This window comes from Staurois parvus, unplaced genomic scaffold, assembly GCF_062004578.1.
Source record: "Staurois parvus isolate SC_StPar_1 unplaced genomic scaffold, SC_StPar_1.0 ptg000186l, whole genome shotgun sequence".
NCBI lineage: Eukaryota > Metazoa > Chordata > Amphibia > Anura > Ranidae > Staurois > Staurois parvus.
The window spans coordinates 881,445-908,621 of record NW_028317982.1 but is presented as its reverse complement, the minus strand read 5'-3'; the positions used below and the strand labels follow the sequence as shown (position 1 = coordinate 908,621).

Genomic DNA, 27,177 nt, shown 5'->3' with positions numbered 1-27,177 from the left:
CAGCATGTCTTTGGAGTGTGGGAGGAAACCGGAGTACCTGGAGGAAACCCACGCAGGCACAGGGAGAACATGCAAACTCCAGGCAGGTGGTGCCGTGGCTGGGATTCGAACCAACGAACCTAGTACTGCCAGGCGGAAGTGCTAATCATTTAGCCACTGTTAAGTTCCTCTTTAATCTGGTGCTATCCCCTATAGTAGTTGTTTTCACTACACAATGTCCTCATTCTTGAGGAAAGCTCACTTTCAGAATTGCTATATAAGCAATGTTGTAATTCAAGGTTATTAAAAATTACTTTTCCACTTCAATCTACAACCACTGTAGTTTTATAAAACTGTCCACTATCACTTCTTACTGACACAGTAACTGGGAGGCATTCTGTTACCCACTTGTGTACAGAATGCCCCCACAAATGTAATTTCCTACTTGTGTGATTGGCTCACTAGTTTTCCCAAATGTCTGCATTAAGATGTAACAACCTGCCCTAGGCTGGATACATTTAGTTTTTGGCTCTGCTGTACTCAGTGGAGCAGCAATTTATTTTTTAGGTCAGTTCTCCATAAGCCTAGTGATTGATTGCTCCTGTCTGTCTCTAGAAGAGAATTCCAGAAAATAAAGTAGGAGGGTCAGCCACTGGGTTATGAATATTTATCTGACCTCAGCCAATCCCCGGGAGGGGGCACCCAGAAGGTGACTAGGGAGAAGATAAATGTTTGGGAGGGTCTGTTCAGAGCTGTATGGTCTGGGCCTCTGGCCTGGGAGGTAGTCTGTGTTATTGAAGAGCTACTGCTAGGCCACAGCATGCGCTTAGCTGAGGGCCTGGAGGAATCTTGACTGAAAGTCATTTGCTGGAGAACATTACCTTAAGCAGCTGGGCTGGAGGAGGACCCCTTTTCATTGACGAATGCTGTAAAGAAACTGGTTGGCGACAGCTGACCTTGGGCATTGTGAGTAGGACCTTTTTGCCTAGGGCTCCAGGTGTGCCTGTGCTTTGAGGGGCGTTAGATGCCAGAGGCTGCTACAAGGACTGTGACTGCTTTTATAGACAGGCTGGCCATCCCGTTTACTTCCAGCAATACTTTAAGCCCATTTCTAGACAAAAAACTAAGTTTTTCCATGTAGTGGGGCTATTCCCACATACTCACCCGACCCTTCGTTCTACCGGAAACCGTCACTCACCCAAGGTCAAGCTGTGGACTGTTCCTGGCCTATGGAGCCTGCTGTGGGCTTGATGAAATCAGGAACAGTCCACAACTCAGGTCTGCTGGAGTGGAGGGGATGTTGGATCGTCTTGTACTGGGAGAATCAGAGGATTAGGTAAGTAAATCCCTCTCCTCTCCCATAGACAAAAATAGGCAGTTAATATGGGCATTGCACACTGCATGGGAAAACGGGTTTTAAAGCTGCTGCTAAAGGATTGTTTTTGCTTCATAATCTGTTCTGCATTTTTTGAGTATCCTGCAACTTTATCCCTCTCTCCTGATCTATTACTGCAAGAAACCTACATAAAGATCCTTAGACTGAGCCTGTGTTTGTCAGTATGCTTGGAGTTAGTGTCTGGGCCTGGCAGTCACTGAACAAATAAGGGAGACCTGGGTTATTTCCACTGGCCCCTCCAGGTAGCATCACCATATGCATGTTGCACTGTGGTTGAATATATTTTCAATAGCACCACAACATACTAAGTGTATACACTTATGTTAGTATCAGGGGCGGACTGACAACTCAAGGGGCCCCAGGGCAAAGGGGGATCATGGATCCCCTGTGTCCTTGCCCAAACTCAAAAAAGCCTATGAAAAAGGTACCAGTGGCATCTCATGGGGCCCCCTACTGACCCTGGGCCCTCGGGCAGTGCCCGAGTTTCCAAATGGTCAGTCCGCCCCTGGTTAGTATGTTATGCACGTTATGCACCACCATGCATTGTACAGAGCTGTATTTGAAAAATGGATTCACGTCCTATTTTTGGTTTGTTGTGGTACATTGCCAGTCCATTCAAATAACTGGGCTGCCCTATTGAAATACACATCACAACACAACATTACCTGCAATCAATGGATTGATATGTACAAAGACACTGCCCCTCATAAGAACACTGAGATTTGCTTAGGTGGCGACTCTCCCTATCCCAAATTAGCCTGGAAAGGACGCGGTGAATCAAACAACTAATTCTTTATAACTAAAAATAGGTGTGGATCTGTAACAAAGTTAGTCATTATCCTTGAAATGTATATACTGTAGATCACCTTGAGAAGATTTTTTTTTTTTTTGCAACAAAACTAGTATTACACTTTAAGCCCCTTTTAAGCTCCTTACAATAGCACACAGACTGGGAGATGGAGGGGCTACACAACACAACAAATGTTGACAGAAGGAGAGAGCAGAGAGATGACTTCATAAATCTGTTGCTTCCCCTTCATTGTCCTATCACAGGCTGTGGACAGGGAGGTGACCTAAAGTGTTTGTTATCTGTAATAAAGAAGTCAGGTCTCCAGGCTAGCTGTGCTGTGTGAAAGGTCTGTGTAAATATCAGACCTGGATGGACAGAAAAGCAAGTAAAATAGTTCTCATACTGCAGATGTATTTCAATTCTGTATGTAGCTGTTTGCCTGGAGTTTAGCTTCACATGTTTATTAATAATACAAAGATTTTACCCTATATATATAAAAAAAGAGCCTTGAATGTGATATCTTAAAATAGTTTGCAGTGGGTGTCTATTATTAAAACCTCCTGGCAACATTGTAACATAAATCCCTCACCTATATAGGTCATGGGAAAATTGTATAAGACCAAGACGTATAGTTCTCTTTAATACAAGGTCAGGCTACAAAATTGATTAACAATACACAAAGGGCCACAGGTAAATGGTTCTGTGTCATGTGCACATAATGTGTTTAATATGGCAAACGTATTAGTTATAAATAGTTGTATCTACACTATATTTTTTTTCTCTTACAGATTCTGGCTTAATAAGGTGGTATGTCTGTAAATACTTGGATAACTCATGTGTGGTAAAATGGTACTAAAAGGCTAGACATTTTATTACCTTCATGCATTCCCTGGATTAAGGCAGAAACAATTCAGTACTGTCCGTGATACTTTTTTTATTTGCACTAACATACAATTTTGAGGACAAGCTTTCGGGGAGTGTCACCTTCTTCAAGGTCCAAGGGGACACTCCCCGAAAGCTTGTCCTCAAAATTGTATGTTAGTGCAAATAAAAAAAAGTATCTCGGACAGTACTGAATTGTTTCTGTCGCAAATGCACTAATATGGCTACAATCACCTCAAGCAAACTGGATTAAGGCAAAAAGAGTCCCACGAGTTGTTTTGTCCCCACACCCCCCTTTATGTTTACCTAGTCCTATCTTGATCCAGCACTGTGCCCGTCTGCAATGGTGCTTGTATCTCTCTCCCTCCTCACAGATTCAGAGACAGCAGCATGAGCCATTGGCTCCCACAGCTGTCATTCGAATTCTATGAGGAAGGAGCAAGGGGCAGCGCCGAGCTGTGCTGTGTGTGTCTATAGACGCACACAGCCCGGCTTGGAAGCAAGTCTGCAGGTGTGTCACCATAGAAAGCAGCTTCCTATGGTGGCACACAGAGAAGAGGAGGAGCCAAGAGTGCCAGTTGGGTGACCGCAGAAGAGGAGGTTATAGGCTGCTCTGTGCAATACCACCTATGCATGCAGACTACTTCTTCAAGTGTGGTACCATGATAGGTTGCCACTTGTGCAATAAGTCCATCCGTGAAATTTCCTTGCTAATAAATATTCCACAGTCAACTGTTAGTGGTATTATAACAAAGTGGAAGCAAGTGGAAACAACAGCAACTAGACGCAAGCCACGAAGTAGTAGGCCACGTAAAATGACAGAGTGGGGTCAGCACATGCTGAAGCGCACAGTGCACAGAAGTAACCAACTGTCTGCAGATTCAATAGCTAAAGACTTCCACATTTCATCTGGCCTTCAGATTAGCACAACAATAGTGCATAGAGAGCTTCATGTAATGGGTTTCCATGGCTGAGCAGCTGCATCCAAGCCTTACATCACCAAGTGCAATGCAAAGTGTCAGATGCCGTGGTGTAAAGCACACCGCCACTGGATTCTAGAGCAGTGGAGACATGTTCTCTGGAGTGACAAATCACACTTCTCTGTCTGGCAATCCGATGGACGTGTCTGGGTTTGGTAGTTGCCAGGAGACCAGTACTTGCCTGACTGCATTGTGCCAAGTTTGGTGGAGGGGGATAATGGTGTGCGGTTGTTTTTCAGGGGTTGGACTTGGCCCCTTAGTTCCAGTGAAGGGAACTCTTAAGGCGTCAGCATACCAAGACATTTTGGACAATATCATGTTTCCAACTTTGTGGTAAGAGTTTGGGGATGGCCCCTTCCTGTTACAACATGACTGCGCACCAGTGCACAAAGCAAGGTCCATAAAGACATGGATGAGTGAGCTTGGAGTAGAAGAACGTGACTGGCCAGCACAGAGTCCTGACCTCAGAACAGAACACATTTGAGATGAATTAGAGTGGAGACTGTGAGCCAGGCCTTCTCATCCGATATCAGTGCCTGACCTCACAAATGCACTTCTGGAAGAATGGTCAAACATTCCCATAGACACACTCCTAAACCTTGTGGACAGCCTTCCCAATAGAGTTGAAGCTGTTATAGCTGCAAAGGGTGGGCCAACTCAATACTGAACCCTACGGACTAAGACTGGGATGCCATTAAAGTTCATGTGCGTGTAAAGACAGGCCGACCAATACTTTTGACAATATAGTGTGTATATCACACACACACACTTTAAATGTACAGCTTGATAAACAGCCATATATATGGCCAATGTGTTGCAGTTATATGGAATAGCTGAAAGGTTTGGAAACCAGATGCTCAAGTGCAGCTGTATTACCTAGAAGGATATTTGTGAAAAATAATCATGGAAATTGATTGGCTCATGCTGAATTGACACCTTTGCATTTTTGTATTTTCCATTGAAATCATTGCAAATGTGTTGAAATGCTCAAAATAAGACTGGCGACAATGCTCTTCAATGCACTGGCCTACACATGATGCAGTTAAACACATCAGGACACTCATCAACATGCAATAATGTGCATTATGATGCATGTTGATAGTCAATGAAAAGTGCAAAGCATAAACATGCAAAAAGGCACCTTAACAATCAACGTCGTACACTTAAATGCATTTGCATTGATTTCAATGGAAAATGCATCAAGGGAAAAGGACATAGGTGTGTATCCAGCCTAAAGGAATAATTTTAAATTTGTTACCATTTTTTTTTATCATTTCCCCAAATGCTTTAACATTGGATCTCATATATTAAAGTTTTGAAAGAAGATCAACACTGTACTTGGACAAATAATTACCATGTACTAGCAAGGCCAGGTTCACACTTTTGTTGTGTTACTGCGAATTGTGTTAAGACAGCTCATTAAATTTTGAATGGACTGCCAATGCACCTCAGTGTGGCCAATACTACACCTAACCCTTTTAACACACAGTACGGCAACCGATGGCAATATATTGTGACATAACTCAGCATTTGAGAACAGGTTTAGAAAAATTAATTACGGAAGTGTGTAAAACTGGAGTAACATCTAGGTGTATGTAGTAGCATTTTTTTTAGACCAGCTAACCAATAAAAATAAATGAACTAGTGGTGCACCGAAAACAAAATTCTGGTGCTGAAAACGAAAATTCAAAATGCAGTTGGCCAAAAACCGAAATCGAAACTGAAATGCACAGTTTTTAAAAATGAATTTATATTTTTTGGAAAAAAATGCAATTAAAAAAAAAACAATATATACCCCAATTTTTTTGTAAAATATGAAAGAGGATGTTACGGCGAGTAAATAGATACCCAACATGTCACGCTTTAAAATTGTGCATTATTATTATTATACAGGATTTATATAGCGCCAACAGTTTGCTCAGAGCTGTACAACATAACGGGAAAGAATACAGCGACAATACAGTTCAATACAAGAGGGAAAGGAGAGCCCTGCTCCTTGGAGCTTACAATCTAGGCATGACCGTGGAATGGCGTGAAACTGCGGTACTTAAAAATCTCGATGGGCGATGCTTTAAAAATTTCTACAGGTTAGCAGTGTAAAGTTACAGAGGAGGTCTAGTGCAATAATTATTGCTCTTTCTTTGACGTTTGTGGCCATACCTCATGTGTGTGGTTTTAACACCATTTACATATGTAGGTATGGCCTACGTATGTGTTCACCACTACGTGGGAGCACGGGGGGATGGGGGACTTTAAACCTTTTTTTTTTAAATATATTGCTTGGTTTTTTTTGCACTTTACGATATAAAGCCTACTTTGTAAATATGTATCAGGAATAGATAACAAAATTTAAATAAATAAGGTACTCACTGCACGCCTTGGCTTGAATTTTTTCATACGGTATAACAATAGAAAAACAGCGCAAGTCAACAGAAATGACAAAACAAAGGCGATGACGAATCCAGCACCGTGCAGGCCATGGTTGGGCAAAACCTGAAGGAGAAAAAGGAAGATGATATAACACCAACACCTCAGATGAATTGCTACATCTATCTAGAATACAACATATGCTGTGCTCAAGTCAGACAAAAGCAATGGGAGGATTTACTAAAACTGGAGAGTGTAAAATCTGGTGCAGCTCAGCACAGAAACCAATCAGCTGCCAGGTTTTTTGTCAAAGCTTAACTGAACAAGCTGAAGTTAGAAGCTGATTGGCTACCATGCACAGCTGCACCAGATTCTGAGTGCTCCAGTTTTAGGCTAGGTTCACACCTATGCAGGTTGCGTTTGAGCCACTTCTGCACTGTGTTTTGCGATGCATTTATGCACTTGCGTTTTTGCCTCGTCCTGATGCGTTTTGCGATTTTCTTTTTTTCTTGTTGTCATGCAGATTTAAAACATAAAACATATCATGCAATACATTCTTTTCTGCACCATTTCCATTGAAGTCTATAGAACCAAAAATGCAACTTTTTGCGTTCAAAAAAGTCCCAGACCCTTTCCAAAAAAAACGCAACATGTGAAAACGCACAGATGTGAACATGTCCAATAGGAAATCATGTTAAATGGACTGTACTGCCTTTCTGCAAAACGCTTAGGTGGAAACCTAGGGTTAGCAAATCTCCCCTCAGTGAGAGCAGTGGGAGCCAATGGGAAGGGTAAAAGTAACCAAACTGTTTCAACATCTAAGGTTAAAAGCAAGTTTTCAAAGCACAGATTTGCAAGTCTCCTTATACACATATTTAAAATGTAAAATGAGAAAGGATCGAGTAGATTCTTTAGTGCTGTCTGCATCTTCTTGTCCTGATGACTGCCCTGTATTTCTTGTAATGGTGCAGCAAGGAAAGGAAGTGAAGGGAAATCTCCCCAAATTTTCCAAATAGAATTTTTGACTCTTCCACAGTCTATCCAAGATTAAAAGAAATGTCTGGAGGTGAACTATAAGGCTCATGCACACTAGCGTTTTTTTTAAACACCTAAGAGCTGCTATTAGTATTTTTTTTTCTGCTCCTAGAAGCTAAATGGTGTTCTCCTATGTGTCCATGCACACTATGGGGTTTATTTACTAAAGCTGCAGAGTGCAAAATCAGACTCACTTCTGCATAGAAACCAATCAGCTTCCAGGTTTCATTGCCAAAGCTTCATTGAACAAGCTGAGGTTAGAAGCTGATTGGTTTCTATGCAGAAGGGAGTCTGATTTTGGACTCTCCAGCTTTAGTAAATAAACCCCTATGTGTCCTCATGCACACGGGACGTTTTGAGAACGCTGGTAACGTTAGCTGTGTAAAGTCACTTTAAAAACGTGAGTTTTCCAGCTTTTTGTAGCGTTTTTGCATTAGCGTGTAGCGGCGTTTCCCTGTGTTTTTCCGCATTTGCTTTTTTTAAACTTTTTTTTGCCCCCCAATTTTTTGGGGGGGTCAAAAAAAGTCGAAAACGGCAGTTTGCGGCATTTTACCGCATTTTTTTTTTAGCGTTAGAGCGTTTTTACAGCTAAAAAAACCTCCTCTAGAAGCCCACTAGTCCTGGGTTTCTTTTCCAGCCAAAAAAACATTGATTACAGTGTATGTGTGCATGGACACATAGGATAACATGATGGGGGGTTTACTGGCTGTAGAAAAAAATATCAAAAGCCAAAAACAGCAGCTAAAAAAAAGTCAAGTGTGCATGAAGGCTTAAGATTTTTTGAGCTTCAGCATCTAGTAGCAGAAAAAAATAGTTTTTATAGAGTTTTTGTGGAGCGTTTTTCCAGCAGAAAAACCGCTAAAACGCTCGTAAACACTACTAACACGCTCCTAACCGCTTGTACTGTAAAACCGCAAATAAAACGCTATTACCAAAAAAAAAACGTTAGTGTGCATGAAGCCCAAGACCTCAATTAGTATTTTTAATGAAGCTTTTAGTATGACATTAGTAAACAAACAAAGTGTGAACCCTGTAAAACAACCCATTCAGTTTGTAAGAGAAATGAAAAACATTTGTGATTGTTTTGTGACCACATACCATTCGTTCTCAGCTGCATAAAAATCTTAGAAACATGGGGGTGGAAAAGCAGGCTTCCCAGTGAATGGCTGTCCGGGGGTGGGGTGTTGTCAGCACAAGTCTGATTACTGGAGGAGAGCACAGCTACAAAATTGACCACTCTGTGTTCTCATGCCTAGTGTGGTCAGTTTGCAACAGAAAAGCAGAAGGACTGGAACACCATGGATTTCACACAAAGGAAGCAATACAAAGAGAACAGGACACTTTTTCATACATAGTGCAGCAGGCACATATCAGGAATATGAAATGTTGGGTTAACAAATTCTTTAAATATAAATATTGGCAAACTAAAGTCAGTGTTTGCTGTGGTGCTGTTCTCAATCTTTGTGGCCCGTGCATTTAAAAAGCTAAACTCTGGTCACAATGAAAGCCACATAGCTCTGCATCGCATGTTGTAATTGGTGTGCTTTTTTTCTAATGCAGAAGGGATTGTAGAAATGACTTCCTTAGAGGTCCAGCAATGGTTCAGTCTTCTAGGACTCTTTCTCTGCAGCCTCCTAGCCATTACAATAGCAGACTCTGCCTCTTTCAGGGTTCGGAGTTAGAAGAAGAGAATCATCATGTTGGGAAATCAGGCTTGATTGTGAATATCAGAAGTGACTAAGGGCTCGTTCACACTTGACTGTTTTTCCAACTCTTGCCAAACACCCCTATAGCGTCTGACAAGCGTTGGTTCGGTTTAGCGGCAGTTGCTAGGCGTTTGCCAAGCGTTAAAAACGCCCCGCAAACACCTATAATGAAGTCTGAATGGTGTTAACGCTCCGCAAACGCCCCACAACCGCGTCGCAACCGCACCGCAAATGCCGGCCGGGCGTTTGCAAAGCGGAACAATAGACTTGAATAGGAGGCTTCAACTCCTTCTGACTCGACCAGAGGCGCTCGTTTTGCCGCAACGCGACGCTAACCCTCCCGTTTGAGCAGCACCATGTGCTGCAATGTGCACAATTTTCCCAGACGTTTGGTAAACGGTAAAAACGCTTCCCAAGCGCCTGTCAGCCGCTTGCTATCAAGGCTAGTGTGAACGTAGCCGAATAGAGCAATATCAGTCGCTCTAATGATGAAAACGTTAGAGCGCCTGGCATGATGAGTGACTCCCCTCTCTCTATGTCATTGGCACAAGTGTAAATACAGTTTCCACTCAGGACAAAAAAAACAAGGATCACTTGAAAGAACAATCTCCCATTTGCTGATAGGCTACACCCCTCTGCCACTTTGTTGCTCCTTCTGAGCCCTCTGTATATACCTGGTATATCAGAATATGGGGGAGCACGTGAACTCCTCCCAGTATGTTGTGTTGAAACCTGAGTGACCAATCACCACACCCCAACACATGATGGATGGGAGAGAGTCACCACCTACGTATAAGCTCCGACACTGAGTTTGCACAGGATTGATTTCTGGTTCCATCAGAAGAAAATAGGGAGAAGAGTTGGCCACACACCGGAGGAATGATGAAAAATGTGCAAATGATTTCTTGATCCATAGGACACAAAAAAAGCACCAGAACATCGGCATGGCTGTTAACACGTTTCACATGATCACCTGCTTAGTCAAGACTAAGCAGGTGATCGTGTGAACAGCCATGCCTATGTCCTGGTGCTTTTTGTGTCCTATGGATCAATAAATCATTTGCACATTTTTCATCATTCCTCCGGTGTACGGCCAACCATTCTTCCTATTTGCATGTTATGTGGTGGTGAGCCAGGGTCTGCGCCTGTTTTGGTTTGATGCTGATCATTTACCTGAGCGGTATTTCCTTTGTCCATTGAATCCATCAGAAGAATGGAGTAGGGAAGGCGAATATTAGCAGATGTGGGACCATCCTTTCAGGAGAACCTGTCACTTTACCCTCAACAATTCACATTGGAGATTGGAGCTGAACTCTAGCAAAAAACAAAAATCCTCCTCCCGCAGTGGGCACTGCAAGGATTAAATGCTCTTTATGTCTATAGTACCAGAAAACGCACTTTTATTTACCCAATCCCCAGCTCATGCTGCTAGATCGGTGGCTGCAGCCTATTCTCAACTATACTCCCATGATAGCAGGTCCTCTGACAACATCAAGTACAATATAGGGCCCATAGGCCTACACTGGATGTGAGAATGCCAATGAGGCGAAAAGAAGAGCACCAACTGCCGGGAGCAGGGGCGGACTGACAACTCATGGGGCCCCCCGGCAATAGGGGATCATGGGGCCCCTGTGTCCTTGCCCAAACTCAAAAAAGCCTGCGAAAAAGGTACCAGGGGCATCTCATGGGGGCCCCTACTGACTCCAGGCCCTCGGGCAGTGCCCGAGTTTCCAAATGGTCAGTCCGCCCCTGGCCGGGAGAGCAAGGATCAGGCAAAGAAAATGACTTTTTCCAGTACAATAGACATAAATGACAATTTAACACTTGCAGTACAGGGACAGCCCCACTGCACTGGATTTTTTTTTCATCAGAGTTTTTAAATAACTGCTGGTCAAAATTCCATATGGGAAGGGACATCAACTCCCCTATCACCATCAAGCCCTGGTATGGCCTTACTAGATGCTGGAAAATGCTGTCTCTGGGCATTATAGCTGCTTTCCAATCCAAGTGCAAAGTTTGGAAAGGAAAGAGGCTGTAAGTCAGCATAGGAGTAGATTTTCAACATGAAATTCCTGGTGTTTGCTGCAATATTTTATGAATGTAATCTTCAAAACCTCAATGAGAGAGCATCAGGAGATGTAAGTGTCATTCCCATGTGCTCAGAGTTTATGCTTTTAAGTCCTGCATGTATTTTGTTTGAAACTCTCCCTGCTGTGATTTCTACGTTTGAAAGTTGCTTTCAGCTTTGGTTGCATAAATATAGACAAATTCATAGCCATGAAAGAAAACAGAAACTAGAGACAAAAACACCCACGTGTATGACTTCTAAGGAGGACAACTGTTACCTGGCAAACATCCAGAGTTTGAGGCTGCTACTGTCCACCTGGCATAAGCGGTGCTAGTTTCAAGGCAAAGAACAGCTTAGTGACACCTCTGTTCTGCAGCAAATACTGCTTTCAGGGGTCAGGCAATGCACTAGATGGAAGCAAGCTTTGGCTCTGAAAGGGAAACCATGGATTTGACAGGTTCTCTTTAAATCCATGCAAGGAAATATGGACAGAATTTAAAAGCCAAACATTAAAAGTCTAGGGAGCATCTGTCAGTGTTGTCAGTTCCATTACATTTTTGTAAGGAATTGCATGTCTGAGAGTTTATTAACCTGCCCATCATCCTGTCTCCAGGGTGTACAAAATGTGTACAAGAAGCATAGTGTGGGAGAATTAAAGGACAATTCCCGTCAGAAGGAAAACCTTCATACCTACAAGCAGGTGTGACAGTAACTACATCTGTGAAATCTTTTCTTTGTAATGCATTTTTCCAGCATCGTCCATGCCACACACCTGCTTTTCCTTGAAGTCGGAAATGTCAGTGTTCAAGACAGCTCATTTCCCTAGGAAGCATAATCTCCTGTTCAGATATGCTGGTCTGAACTCCAAGTGTCCTACATGTCCCTCATCCTGCATGGATTATACTTAAAAATGCAAACAGAGTCTTCAAATATGCCATTACTGAACACCTTCTGTAAAGGTTGGTTGTCTGGCTATCCCTATACTGTATATTGAGTACTTTCTGAGTCACTGAGCTTATAAAAGTATGCATCAAGTGAAATCAGAGCACCTGGTCAGCAATGACAGCCCCTGTGTATTCCCTTTGAACTGCAGCCTTACCTTCAGTCTTGCACATTTGTACTGATTTCTATTCTACAATTTGTGTATTCTAATTTGACCGCACAATGTGAACTTCTCACAGCAAGCCCGATAGAATCTGCTGTGTTTCCTGGCTGGAGGACATCCAGCATCATCTAGCCTAGCTTTTCTCAAACTTTCTACCCTCAGAAGAATCATTGAAACGATGTTCAAATCTCAGGGAACCCCTGCTAAAATGAATTAATTGGTGGTCAATGTGTGAAACATGCCATTTACATTGGTAACCAGTAAAAAGAATGTCTTCCTTACAGTGGTGGTCAGAATGTCATCATTATAGACAGCTAAAATGACCATTGGTGCCGTGCAGCTCGCTCTGATCCATGGGCACTGGCTTCAAAATTATGCAGGTACAATTAACTGGGAAGTCAATCAGCCACAGCACAAGGAAACCCTAGCAAACTCCGGAGGAACTCTAGGGTTTCATAGAAGTGTGACTGAGCTAGCCCTTACCTCACAAACCTTACTGTCCTTGGCCCACGCCTTTCATTCATTGGAATTTGGTTCTTTCAATTATGGAGTCTCAGTTCACATATTGTATTACTTCGGGCTGTCTGCATGCAAATGTAATCTGCCTGGGAATCCCCACTCCTCCGACCTGACATCTACATTTTAATATTTGTGTAACTCCTCCCAAGTGCCAGCCAACTGCTTGCATCATGAAGGAGGAAAACAGAGAGCCAGCAGCTTGTTCGTTCAAAAATAATAATTTATTGATGCAGGTGGAGTACAGGAAATACAGCGTCTTACGCGTTTTGGCTGTTATCCTTAGTCATAGCAATAATTCATTAAATTCAGATGAATGAGCTGCTGGCTCTTTTCTCCTCCTTTATGTTGTGCCTGGGTGCTAGGAAGACACCATGAGCTAGTGCACCACCTGCTCATCTCCTCGGGGAATTCATCTGGGCGCTGTCTTTGTTTCCAACTGCTTGCATCTGGCCTCAGGGCTTTTGAGAGGACTACAGACATTACTGAATCTTTGAATCAGGAAATGGAAGTGATTGGGCAAGATGAAAATTGATTATTTTAGTGAATGAAAAGAAGATTAACTTAAATCTATAGCTATTTGTTGGAAAGAGATTGATCAATCTTCTAATCAGAAGAGTACATATACGCTGATGGCATAATATAAAAAGAAAACACACCCAAATATGATCAAACTTTTCATAAGGAGATCCTCCTACTATAGCATCAGGAACAAACCCTCAAGGTGGACAGGAACTATGGCAAGACCATTTCACCTTTGGAGTCCCTGGGAGACATCAGAAGCCTGAGGATGGTCCGCCAAGTTAAACCTGTAACTAAAATAACACTGTTGGGTGGACTTATGCTAAAATGTCAACTTAAAGCTCTTGTATGGCCTTGCTGTGATAGATAAATAAGGCATAATAAAAGGGCTGAAATACTTCTTGTTCAAAGGGCATGGATATCCTTTTCACCAAGAAATTCCAAGCGGTCACCAGGTGGGGGGCAAACAAGTCACATATTTTTAATATTAGGACACAGTTAAACCATCAAGGCCCTTCTTCAGTTTGGATTGGGAAAGCTCCATGCCAAGCTATTCTATTGTAATGGGTGCATTTAGCTCCTTCCGTACTGGTTGTGAAAGTGATGGCATTCCGGACGAGAAGGAGAGGCCCCGTGCAGCTGCTCTAGCAGATGTCGGTTGTAAATTGTACAGGCTATGGTAAAAGGAGCAGAATTCCAAGGCCATGGCATCCGAGGTAGTTAATTCGGAGCCGGAGGTGGACTCGATGTGTGAAATGAACGTTCGAGCACAAGGGCCCTGGCCAGGAGAGTACCCGGCTTGTTAGAGAACTCATACATGGTGTGATGGGACCATGCCAATTTCTGTTTAACTTTATGGAAAAGGTGGGAGTTCAGTTCTTCACGTGTTTTCACAAAGTCTCTATACGTGGAGTGCACTAGGCTGGCCTCATGCACACTCTCAAGATGTTGCAAGCGAGTTAGTAAGCTATCTACTTGTAAGGTCCTTTCGCATTTCAAATGTGCACCAATCTTAATTAGGGAGACCCAGATTACAGATTTATGGGCTTTCCAGAGTAATAGCGGGTTATCAACCAAGCCCAAGTTGAGGGCTATGCTGCCTCTTTAGATAACCCAATGCTCTGGGAATCATTTGTCAGGGATTGAAGTTGAACTCCAGCTATACTAAAAATAATCACATGGAAGTAGAGCTCCCTCTGCGAGCAATGCAAAGGTTAACTGCTTCTTTAGTCTACAGGGTGATGAATATGGAGGTGTTGGTGGGTGGGCAATGAATAGGAGTTCAGCTCTAAAATGTTTATTTGTAAAACAAAGATTGTGTAACTATAAAAAAACAGATAGAAAACCTCAGTCTAAAAATACACTACATAAAATACACTAAATAAAAATACATATTAGTTTCCCTTTAAAATGTAGGTGCACCTCTTGTGAAATACACTTATATGGTGGCCCTTCCCGGCCCAAGTCCTCCCCTGTTACTCTTATACACATCAGTTCCAGATCCACCGAGTTACTACTGAATGGATCGCAGGGCAACTTGTCAAAAACTTCCCAACGGTGGCCATGCATGCATGCTGCACTCTCCATTTATTCCTAGAGAGATTTCGGTAGAGGCACATACATAGCACAATCTACTGGAATAAATGGTTACATTGAAATTAATAGGAATGCACAGTGCATGTGTGGGCCCAGCTGTGCAGAATTTGACAAATGACTCCGCAATCTGGTTAGCCGGATCTACTGCGAGTATAAGACTGGGAGAGTGGGCCTACCATAAAAGTGTAACTGTACCTTTGGTGTACCTCCGTAACAAAATCACAGAAAAATGCACTATTCCCCAACTGTTCATTAACTAAACAAGCAATACTTACATATGCAAGCTATATAAAACACAAATCTGTGAGCATAAACGCAAGGAAGAACTTCAAAAGCAGACACCCGGTGAGATACCCTGCAGAGCACACCAGGGCGGAAAGTGCATTTCTGTATGTGTGGTGGCTTTGAACAAACCCGGAGATAAATGTTTGATGACAAATATAAAAATCTGGACATGTCTAGCATCTTCTACACCTGAGCACTGCATAATTAAAATAACCACATTAATAATAAATTGGTCTCTCTGAGTTCACTTTGCATCAAGAAAGAAATACCCGCAATAAGCAGCTGTCGTGATTATTACTGCATATGTAAAAAAGCCATGTCCAACTTCGTAAAGGTAACTAAGGTTTCAGTGATTTCTATAAAGTTTACTTAAATGTAGTTTTTGGTCCATTTTGTTGTGTTATGCTTAGTATTTCATGAAAGTATTTTATACAGATTGTTGGTGCTTTCCCCGGTGATCTGTGTGTCAAACAAGAACAATAAGCACTTAGCTAAAGGACTGCCAAGATTGTGCTGTTTTCAGCCAGTCAGGCAAGACTGATAGATCTGAATATGAAATAGCAAAAGTAAAGTGCAGCACTGAGGCTGGCTACCTGTACATACATAAATACAATAACTGTGTATAGACTCAGCTTTAAAAGGAAAACACATTAAGAAAGAATTTCAGGCATGCTATATATTATACACAATTACAGTGGTCTGCTTGGACCCATGCAACTGCTGTATGTAAATACCACACCTGGCAAATGCCTTTGGAAGCTGGAAATCACTGAAGTCAACACCGCTACTGCGGTCATCTGCACTTGCTTTTGAATCCCGTGCTGATGCGCTGTGAACACAGGAGGTTGGCTGCTCAAAGCAACACAGGTGTCGTTCAGAAGATGCGTTGCAAAGAGTTCCCTGACTGGACAAGGTGGAGAGGTAATGTCATGCTCTCCACCTCATCCAATCAGAGAATAATTAGCATTTAATAAAAAATGCAAAGCATTCAGTGAAATGCACCCGTGTTGAGCGGCCAACCTCCTGTGTTCAAAATGTATCAGACCTGCTGCTCAGCACAGGACTCGGAAGCAAGTGGAGATCAATGGAGTAGCAATAACTACTTCAGTGGCTTTCAGTGGCATCAGCTAGGTATGGTATACACACAGTTACTATGTCCTAGCTGGCTCAATGTAACTATAAAATAATATACCATGCCTGAAATTCATCTTTAATAAGTTATTTCAATTAGGCCGATTAGGGTCTGTTAAGAGATTCCAACAGACCCTAATCTCTGCCCAAGTAGTTTTTCCAAATCCTTTCCATACTGCAGCTTCCAAAACACTAACAAATACTAACAATATGGTTGTTCTCTGCCTCCCAATCCTTCATAATGAGGGGTCTGGCGTATCCAAAAGCCCCTTACTGGCCTTTCTAAGCCTGCTGGCCATACTTCAAAGGGCATGCAGTGTACCGTATTTTTCGCTCCGTAAGACGCACCTGACCATAAGACGCACCTAGGTTTTAGAGGTGAAAAACAAGAAAAAAAAATATTCTGAACCAATGAACTGCAGACACAGTACAGGGGATGACCAGAGACTGCGGACACAGTGCAGGGGATGACCAAAGACTGCGGACACAGTGCAGGAGATGACCAGAGACTGCGGACACAGTGCAGGAGATGGCCAGAGACTGCGGACACAGTGCAGGAGATGGCCAGAGACTGCGGACACAGTGCAGGAGATGGCCAGAGACTGCGGACACAGTGCAGGAGATGGCCAGAGACTGCGGACACAGTGCAGGAGATGGCCAGAGACTGCGGACACAGTGCAGGAGATGGCCAGAGACTGCGGACACAGTGCAGGAGATGGCCAGAGACTGCGGACACAGTGCAGGAGATGGCCAGAGACTGCGGACACAGTGCAGGAGATGGCCAGAGACTGCGGACACAGTGCAGGAGATGGCCAGAGACTGCGGACACAGTGCAGGAGATGGCCAGAGACTGCGGACACAGTGCAGGAGATGGCCAGAGACTGCGGACACAGTGCAGGAGATGGCCAGAGACTGCGGACACAGTGCAGGAGATGGCCAGAGACTGCGGACACAGTGCAGGAGATGGCCAGAGACTGCGGACACAGTGCAGGAGATGGCCAGAGACTGCGGACACAGTGCAGGAGATGGCCAGAGACTGCGGACACAGTGCAGGAGATGGCCAGAGACTGCGGACACAGAGCAGGAGATGACCAGAGACTGCGGACACAGTGCAGGAGATGGCCAGAGACTGCGGACACAGTGCAGGAGATGACCAGAGACTGCGGACACAGTGCAGGAGATGACCAGAGACTGCGGACACAGTGCAGGAGATGACCAGAGACTGCGGACACAGTGCAGGAGATGACCAGAGACTGCGGACACAGTGCAGGAGATGACCAGAGACTGCGGACACAGTGCAGGAGATGACCAGAGACTGCGGACACAGTGCAGGAGATGACCAGAGACTGTGGACAGTACAGGGAATGACCAGAGACTGCGGACACAGTGCAGGGAATGACCAGAGACTGCAGACAGTGCAGGGGATGACCAGAGACTGCGGACAGTGCAGGGAATGACCAGAGACTGCAGACAGTGCAGGGAATGACCAGAGACTGCAGACAGTGCAGGGAATGACCAGAGACTGCAGACAGTGCAGGGAATGACCAGAGACTGCTGACCTTTAGGGAGGGAGGGGGAGCGGGTACCTGAATTTGACAGGTACCCGCTCCCACTTCCGCGGAGTTGCCTTCCCTCTTCTTCCCGGGCCGGCTTCTGTGACAGCCGGGTGCCCACTGCGCATGTGCGAGAAGCGCTGCGCTTTGTGAATGGCCCAGCGCCTTCTGGGACCTGTCATGTGTCCCAGAAGACACCGGATCATTCACAAAGCGCAGCACATGCGCAGTGGGCACCCGGCTGTCACAGAAGCCAGCGCGGGAAGACTGTGCAGCGCTGGAGCGAGGAACAGGTAAGGCCCTGCAGGAGAGAACAGCTGAGCGGCCGGCCCGGTATTCTGACATGGTGGCTGCAAAAATACCGGACCGGCCGCTTTATATTCGCTCCATAAGACGCACTGACATTTTCCCCCCTTTTTTGGGGGGAAAAAAGTGCGTCTTATGGAGCGAAAAATACGGTATTTTACTGAAAATAGTTGATGCTTGGAATAATCTTCCAGCAGAGGTAGTGAGCCAGTAAACAGTAAATAGCTTCGAATATGCTTGGGACAAGCATAGATCTATACTCGGACAAAAAAAAAGTTAAAAAAAAAAAAAAATGGGCAGACTTGATGGATCACTCAGTCTTTTTCTCCCATCACTTTTCTATGTTTCTCTTATGTACATAAATTTACCAAGACCATGAATCTCAAAGTCACAGGATCTGCCCCGAACCCCATAAACACAAACCTCACCCCCTATTCTTCAGTATACAAGTAAACCTTTATAGCTGGCTCTTTCTCAGTGAACTTTAAAGTGGTTGTAAATCCTGAAGGATTTTTACTGTCAAGTATTCAATGCATAAAGGTAAAAAACCTTCAGTGTACAGCTGCCCCCCCTTTTATTTAACTAAACCCCATCTTGATCCAGTGATGTGCCTCTTGCCTGCTCTTTGGCTCAGACACAGTAGCTCCTGCTGCTGTCAATCAGTCAGTGAGGAGGATCAGGGGCAGATATGAGCCCCGCTCTGTGTGCCAATGGACACAAAGAGTGGGCTGAGGAGTGAGTACGCATGAGTGCTCCCATAGCAAGTGGCTTGCTATGGGGGCACTCAGCAGGGGAGGGGGCCAGGAGTGCCGGCAGGGGATCTCAGAAGAGGAGATCGGAGCTGCTCTGTGTAAAACTGGTGCAGGTAAGTATGGCATGTTTTGTTATTTTTTAAAAATAAAAGCCAAGCCTTTAATATCACCTTTAACTGATTCTGCCGACAAGGGATGAGTTAATGTTGTGTGTTTTCATTTTACCTAATTTCCCAAAACATCAAACCTTTTTAAGCATGTAGTAGCATGAAAAGGTGTCAAGAGTGTCTGAATAAGAGCGTGAGACTCTCATTCAGGAAAAAAGGGGTGAATTTTGAGTTCGCTTATTTCACCCACCATCACATACCGCCATCCTCACTAGGACCACAAGAGACAAGGAACTGGAAATTGTGGAGGACTGGAGACATTGCAGTACTTACATTTAAGGTTTCCTCTGCTGTGATGGTAAATGGAGCCAGAATATTGAAGGTTGTCCCAGACACCTGTGGTGATGAAAAGACAGGCGTAAACACACTGTTTTATATGATAACGGTCTTGTCGGTATGGTCACTGCAAATTAAAGACATGATTTACACATAAAGCCTCCAATACCAACACACAAATAGACCAATTTTAGTTTCTCTTGTTTTGTTTCTGTTTTTCACTATGTACAAACAATCTTTGCTTTATAAATATTTAATACAAGACAAAGGTTTCCCAGAGCTCCTGCAATACATATTGGGAAGCTTTACTAATACTGGAGCACTCAGAATTTGGTGCAGCTGTGCATGGTAGCCAATCAGCTTCTAACTTCAACTTGTTCAATTAGGCTTTGGAAAAAAAACCTGGAAGCAGATTGGTTTCTATGCAGAATTGCACCAGATTTTGCACTCTTCAGTTTTAGTAAATAACCCTCTTAGCGGTCAGTGGGAGGACCAACACAACATGTGGCAGGGGAGCAGGTTTTTGACACATCCGGAAGTGTTGATACCTGCTGCGACGAGAGATCAGCAACAGGACAGAGATTTAAAGTGTTATTAAACGCTTTGTAAAAAGTATAAAGTATTTATCAGATGGAAAAGCATGGTGATCCTCCATCCCAACAGCTCAGGTTGAACATGACATGGTATCAAATCTAGGAAAAAATGTCTGTAATACTCAACAACACATCTTGCAAAGTTGAATGGATATGACCCCAGTCAAAGCTTTTGATAGGCCCTTGCTACTCCTGTCACTTGGTCAAATGGAATAGCTTGCTACAATTCTAAAAGACTATTGAACAGAGCTCATCCCCTCGCTTTCCCCCTCCCTCCAATCATTCTGTGTATATTTCTATTTGTACTCTTTGTTTGTGCTTGAATTCAAATTTTCAGTGCTTAATTTCTGCATTGTTTTTTGTTTTGCAACGTATACCCACAGAATAAATAAATAAAGAGATGTTGCTCTGTACGAGACCCAACTGTGGGAAGTCTTATGAGCAATACCACCCTTTATGCTTTGACTGTCCAAAACACTGCTATCTGTGGCTCATATGGATGCCTCTCGTTCATCGCGCTTTCTTTTAGTTAATCGCTATAAATGCGATCCTTAACAGGACAGCAAATATTGCCCAACTGCATTTTTGAGTAAGTGGGACAGCTACAGTTGCAAGAAAAAGTATGTGAACCCCTTGGGATTACATGGAGTTTTGCATGAATTGGGCATAAAATGTGCTCTGAACGTCATCTAAGTCACAACAATAGAAGAACACAGTCTGCTGAACATAATACTACACAAACATTAGATGTTGCCATGGTTTAATTGCACATAACATGTAAACATTCACAGTGCAGGGAGGAAAAAGTATGTGAACCTTTGGACTTAATAACTGGTTGACCCTCCTTTAACAGCAATAACCTCAACCAAATGTTTCCTGTAGTTGCAGATCAGACCCGCACAACGATCTGGAGTCATTTTGGACCACTCCTCTTCACAAAACTGTTTCAGTGTAGCAATATTCTTGGGATGTCTGGTGTGAATCGCTCTCTTAAGGTCATGCCACAGCATTTCAATCGGGTTGAGGTCAGGACTCTGACTGGGCCACTCCAGAAGGCGTATTCTGTGCTGTTGCAGCCATTGTTTTGTTGAATTACTTGTATGCTTTGGGTCATTGTCCTGTTGCATCATCCATCCTCTGCGGAGCTTCAGTTGGCGAACAGATGGTCGTACGTTTTCCTGCAAAATGTCTTGATAAACTCTGGAATTCATTTTCCCATCAATGACAACAATCCGTCCAGGCCCTGAGGCAGCAAAGCAGCCCCAAACCATGATGCTCCCTCCGACATGTTTTACAGTGGGGATGAGGTTTTGATGTTGGTGTGCTGTGCCTTTTTTTCTCCACACATAGTGTTGTGTGTTCTTCCCAAACAACTCAATCTTGGTTTCATCTGTCCACGGTATATTTTGCCAGTAGTGCTGTGGAACATCCAGGTGCCCTTTTGCAAACTTCAAACGCGCTGCAATATTCTTTTTGGACAGCAATGGCTTCCTCCGTGGTGTCCTCCCATGTACTCCATTCTTGTTTAATGTTTTCCTTATTGTAGATGTGTCAACAAAAATGTTAGCATGTGCCAGAGATTTCTGTAGGTCTTTAGCTGACACTCTGGGATTCTTCTTTACCTCATGCAGCATTCTGCGCTGTGCTCTTGCAGTCATTTTTACAGGACGACCATGCCTAGGGAGAGTAGCAACAGTACTAAACTTTCTCCATTTGTAGACAGTCTGTCTTACCGTGGACACATGAACATCAAGGCTTTTGGAGATACTTTTGTAACCCTTTCCAGCTTCATGCAAGTCAACAATTCTTGATCATAGGTCTTCTGAGAGCTCTTTTCTGCGAGGCATGGCTCACATCAGACAGTGCTTCTTGAAACCAGTAAACCCAAAACAGGTGTGTGTTTTTTAAGGGCAGGACAGCTGTCAGCAACACATCCAATATCATCACACTGATTGGAGTCAAGGTTGGCTCACTCCTGGCTCCAATTAGCTCTGGGAGAAGTCATTAAGCTAGGGCCTCACATACTTTTTCCTCCCTGCACTGTGAATGTTTACATGTTATGTGCATTTAAACCATGGCAACATCTAATGTTTGTGTTGTATTATGTTCAGCAGACTGTGTTCTTCTATTGTTGTGACTTAGATGACGTTCAGAGCACATTTTATGCCCAATTCATGCAAAACTCCACGTAATCCCAAGGGGTTCACATACGTTTTCTTGCAACTGTATGTATTCTCATGTAGCATTATTGAACCATGTTATCAGATGTAAAAACAAAAAGTCGTCAAACTGTATATGTTGTACATACGGATTATTTTCAAAAAAATTTACTGAAACAGAAAAAGTATATGTAGCAGCATATCTCCTGCACTTCTACTGCAGCACAATCTAGAAACAAAATCTATGCCCCTGGTATTTCTGCCTATAGACTGGCTATGCTTCCATGCCTGGTCCCTCTGGAGCCTCCCTGATGTATGCAATCCAGACCAGCACTATAAAGGTACCCACATTTACATGCACATTATAGGCTGGGTGTGGGCATGCATGAGGTCACCCAAGTTTCACAGTGGAGATTCATGTGTATTATTGGCCAGGCTCAGGGATGAAGGAGGCCATCTATTTGTTTCACAGTGGGCACCCACACACAGTAGAGCCTGGGAGCAAGGGATCACAAGACATGTAGCCATGAAGCAGGAGGTCAAGTGATGGAACTGTTCCCTGATCCAGAAGTTCAGGGGATTACTGCAAGATTAGAAATGGCTGCATACATTTTGAGTGGAGTGAGCAAATGTCTTTGCAACTAAGAGAACAATGCTTTATACAGTGCAGGCTTACCACTACCTTAATACACGGGCCATCAGAAAGGTAAGTGTACATTTTCTTCTTTTACAGGGTGGCTTTAACTAAAGTAGGTGATCCTAACAAAAGGGTCAATGTAAAGTAAACTTGTCATAACATGAAAGTCTAATCAAACAGATGAAACTAGCAACATGCATAAAAAGCTGGCACCCTACAGACAACTCTACCCCATTCCCACCAGCCATCTGTAGATAAACTGTGATAGTCTTTTTTTTGGGGCACCACTTTAGAATTCAGCTCCCCTTCAACAGAATTTCCAAATATAAATAATACAGCCCCTCTTGGTTTTGGAGCTTTGAGGTGCCCATAAAGACAATTTATGATACATTTAGGTAAATGTCTGCATTTCATTCTTGTTCCTAGATAAATCACTCAAATGCCAACAGGTTTACTTTAAGATCCTAATGTTGGTCATAAAACAAGCACACAGAGAGGTGTAAAAAAGAAAGGTGAGCAGATGCATTTGATGTATCAAAAGTTCATTTTGTAGATCTGCTTTCAGGGAAATGTGAATTTAGTAAACTGTACCCCCGAAGAATTCTGAAAGGTTAGCACAGCCGGTAGAACATATTTCAGTCCGTTCTTGGCTTCGCTTGTGTTCAGCGACGCCGTGTATGATACAAGGAAGGCATCTCCAGCTGTAAGAGAAAGAAATACACTGCTTATGTGACAATCCAGAGATGTAGGGGGAACTGAACCTAATAATTAAACTACATCTGAAAGTCTCACTTCTTCCTCACACTTCACAGACATTTATAAACAGAAAAAAAAGTTGCTAGCACAGGTTTAATTGGTGTCAAATTTGGCTTCACTGATGGTTTTTAATTAAAATTAGGGTGCAAATTCCCACAAAAGCAAGGCTCTCCTAACCCTTTGTCTTGCATTGTATTGTAACTGTACCATCTCCATTTATATTGTAAAGAGCTGTGCAAACTGTTGGTGCTATATAAATACATAATAATAATAAAAATATAATTAATTTTCCATTTTAAAACTAACTTTCCTGGTCGCGGACTCTCTGGCTTCAATACATCAAGGGTCACTTACTAAATCTGTCACAAAGCAAGGCAATTCTAAATAAGATCAGTAAGACAGATTGTGCAACATATTTACTACAAGGCTGCAGCTCAAGTCATAAATTCCTCTCTCAAATAATCTAAGGTAGCATGGCGACAGGCTAAAACCTGACCCTGACCACTACTTACTGTGCATCTGTTTAGAATTAAAATCGGTCTCATCTACACTGATAAATCTGCCACAGTTGGCTTCCCCGAATAACAGGCACAAAGGTCGAACAGTACAACCGCAAATACACTTTGCATAGTCCCTATGGATACATGCACTTCATCAGAAACAAAATATTAATTTGATGTTAATTGTATGTACATTTTTAATAACAAAATAATGTAAAATAGAAAAAAAAAACCATTAATTTTCCAGTTTTGGCAGCCTAGTGTTGGATATTATTTATGCTTCTATTTTCTGTATCTACTACTATGTAAATCTTACTCTTAAAACAATAAAAATAAAAGACATTGCTAAACAAGAGGCACCTGATTTGCATCTAATTGTCTTGCTATTTTGTTTAATAAATGTCCCTCATCCTAGCTTCCTGACCCCAAAAAAAAAAAATCCAGATCAGGGAAGTCCTTATTAACATATCCTTTCCAAGTCAGTGGGGTTGATTTACTAAAGGCAAACAGACTGTGTGCTTTGCAACCACAGTTGGGCTCTGTTTACCCAGAGCTTTGTAAATGTGGTGAAACTTCACCACATTCATTAAGCTCTGCAGAAAATGAATGCAACTACACTTGCAAAGTGCACAGTCTATTTGCCTTTAGTAAATCAACCCCCTTGACTCAAAAAGGGGAGATTTACGAAAAACAGGTGCAGCTGTGCATAGTAACCAATCAGCTTCTAACTTCAGCTTGTTTAATTAAGCTTTGGCAAGAAGGCCCCTTTCACACGGGCGGACTGATCAAGTCTGCCTTTCCATTTTTCAGGCAGACCTGATCAGACCATCCATTGCTCTCTATGTAAACAGACATGTCTCCGTTTACACCTGCCTGCATCCGATCAGATCCGATAAAAACAGATGGATGGGGTATCCGTTCCCCATCTGTCTAGTGGATCGGGTGACAGTCGGATGTAAACAAACAGGTGGTCCATTTACTTCCGACCCCCACATAGAGAACTGGGGGCTGTGTTCATGTCAGCTCTGCACAAGCGGAGGGGACACAGACCTGTCATCAGCCGGGATCAGCAGACAGATCCCCCCACTGAGCAGGTGGATCCGCTTGGTGGAGTCCACCCGTGTGAAAGGGGCCTTAAACCTAGAAGCTAATTGGTTACTATTCACAGTTGCAGCAGGTTCTGTGTGCACCAGTTTTAGTAAATCCCCCCAAAAGCACTAAAATCAGAGGCTCAGCATAACAGCTAAGCCACTAGCATGTGCTGACAGGTCTCCTTTAAATCTGAACACCAGGCAGAAACCATTAAAGCTCAATTTCAGACTAAACATACATTTTAGGCCTCGTTCATACAGCATATTTGAGTGTACACCTACTTGAGGACCGTGTTTTCCCTGCACAGGTTTTCCATACATCCACATGCAGGCAAGTCCCATTGATCTCAATTGGGAAGAAGCAGCTGCATGGATACAGCTGCGGCTCCCAATTTGACATCCCTGTGGGTGCAGGTCCCCATATGCACATTGTCTGCTTTCAGAGACCCACACTCGCATGCCCCCGCACCCATACGGATGTCAAATTGGGAGCAGTGGTTGTGTCCTTGCAGCTGCTGCATCTCAATTGGCATGAATGGGATTGCCTGCATATGGATGCACTAAATACCTGTGCATCCCATGCAAGCAAAATAAGGCCATCACATGGATGTACACTTTAAGTATGCCCATGTGAATGGGGCCTTAGTTTTGCAAAACATCAGTAAGGCCCCATGTGCACGGGACACTTCTGAACGATGGAAACTGACTGCTGCAAAACGCAGGTTAAAAACGTCTGTTTAGTCACATTTGTATAACGCATTTATGTGTGTTTGCGTTTAGAAGCATTTTTTAAAGATAAGTACAGGAGAACATCCCAAATGCCCAGAATGCACTGAAAAGTGGTAAATTATTTACTATTTCAGACCGTTTCAGAGAAATACAGAGTAGAAGCAGAGAGAGCAGTATGTGTTGAGATTAGCTTAGGTGTGAGTTGCTCATTAACATTTCTTTTGTTTCCAAGGGTGGGAAAGGTGTCTGCTGGAGTGAGTCATTAAAGCCAACTGGCAGTGGGTCTGCATGAGGAATTTGAGGTGTGAATGGTCATTAACATATCTTTTGTTTCCAAGGGTGGGAAAGGTCTGAGGTGTGAATTGGTCATTAAAATGTGTGACAAGCTTGGTAGGAACATCCTGTGTTCAGCATTTTGTCCATCTGAGTACCTTGATAACGCTTTGCATGCATTTTCATCATGAAAAAAGGCTCTGGACAGCATCGGGAAGAGTTAAAAAAAAATTTCAGCCGCAAACGCTTATAAACATGATTTGCTGCGTTTACAAGCATTTTTGCGTTTGAAATGCTGATAAAATCGACTGCTGAATGCAAGTTTTCTGTGTTCAAAAAAATGACTGTAAACTCAAATGCCTGTAAACTACTGTAAACGAAGATGTGTACATGGACACATAGGAAAACATTAGGGTGAGTTCAGGGGCTGCTGATAAAAATTCTGAACAGCTTCTACACGTGAGTTGCAGTGTACATGAGCCCTAAGTGTTACAGCATTTTCCAGGGGGCAGAAATAGCACTAAAGTCCCAACAGAGGTTCCAAGTCTTGTTTTTTTGCTGTGTCTGTTAGAATGATTGCCCCTCATTTTCTGCTCACCTGGACACAGATGAAATAAACAAGACGTAGATAGATTGTAGCTTACTTTCTGTTCTGTCTGATACCCATCAAACACAAATATGTAAACATCTCCCAAACAAGTATATATATATATATATATATATATATATATATTCACCATTACACCATGAAATCATCCAATATCATCCGAAAGGTTCGCTGAAGTATGATCACATCACAAAGGACAAAGTTTCGGAGCCATGCAGGGCACCTTCGTCAGACATGTCTGACAAAGGGGCCCTGTATAGCTTTGAAACATTGCACGTTGTCCTTTGTGATGTAATCATTCTTCAGTATAGCTTTTGCACGATGTTGGATGATCCGTGGTGTGCTGGTGAATATGCGTTGACCTATGAGGTCTCCAATCTCTAGCTAGCAACCACTGCAGCACCTGCTACTTCTGAGCCT

General features: G+C 43.1%; 1 protein-coding gene across 2 annotated transcripts in view; it reads right to left on the bottom strand.

The window, feature by feature from the left end:
• Nucleotides 1–27,177, bottom strand: part of EVC2 (EvC ciliary complex subunit 2) — a 212,080-nt gene that overhangs the window by 124,279 nt on the left and 60,624 nt on the right. For both annotated transcript variants that reach the window (XM_089677395.1, XM_089677396.1), the window contains exons 6-8: nt 23,393–23,502; nt 19,410–19,472; nt 6,398–6,520 (exon numbers count right to left, since the gene is read on the bottom strand). In XM_089677395.1, coding sequence (XP_089533521.1) covers nt 6,398–6,520; nt 19,410–19,472; nt 23,393–23,502 — 296 coding nt within the window. The remainder of the gene's footprint in view (nt 1–6,397; nt 6,521–19,409; nt 19,473–23,392; nt 23,503–27,177) is intronic.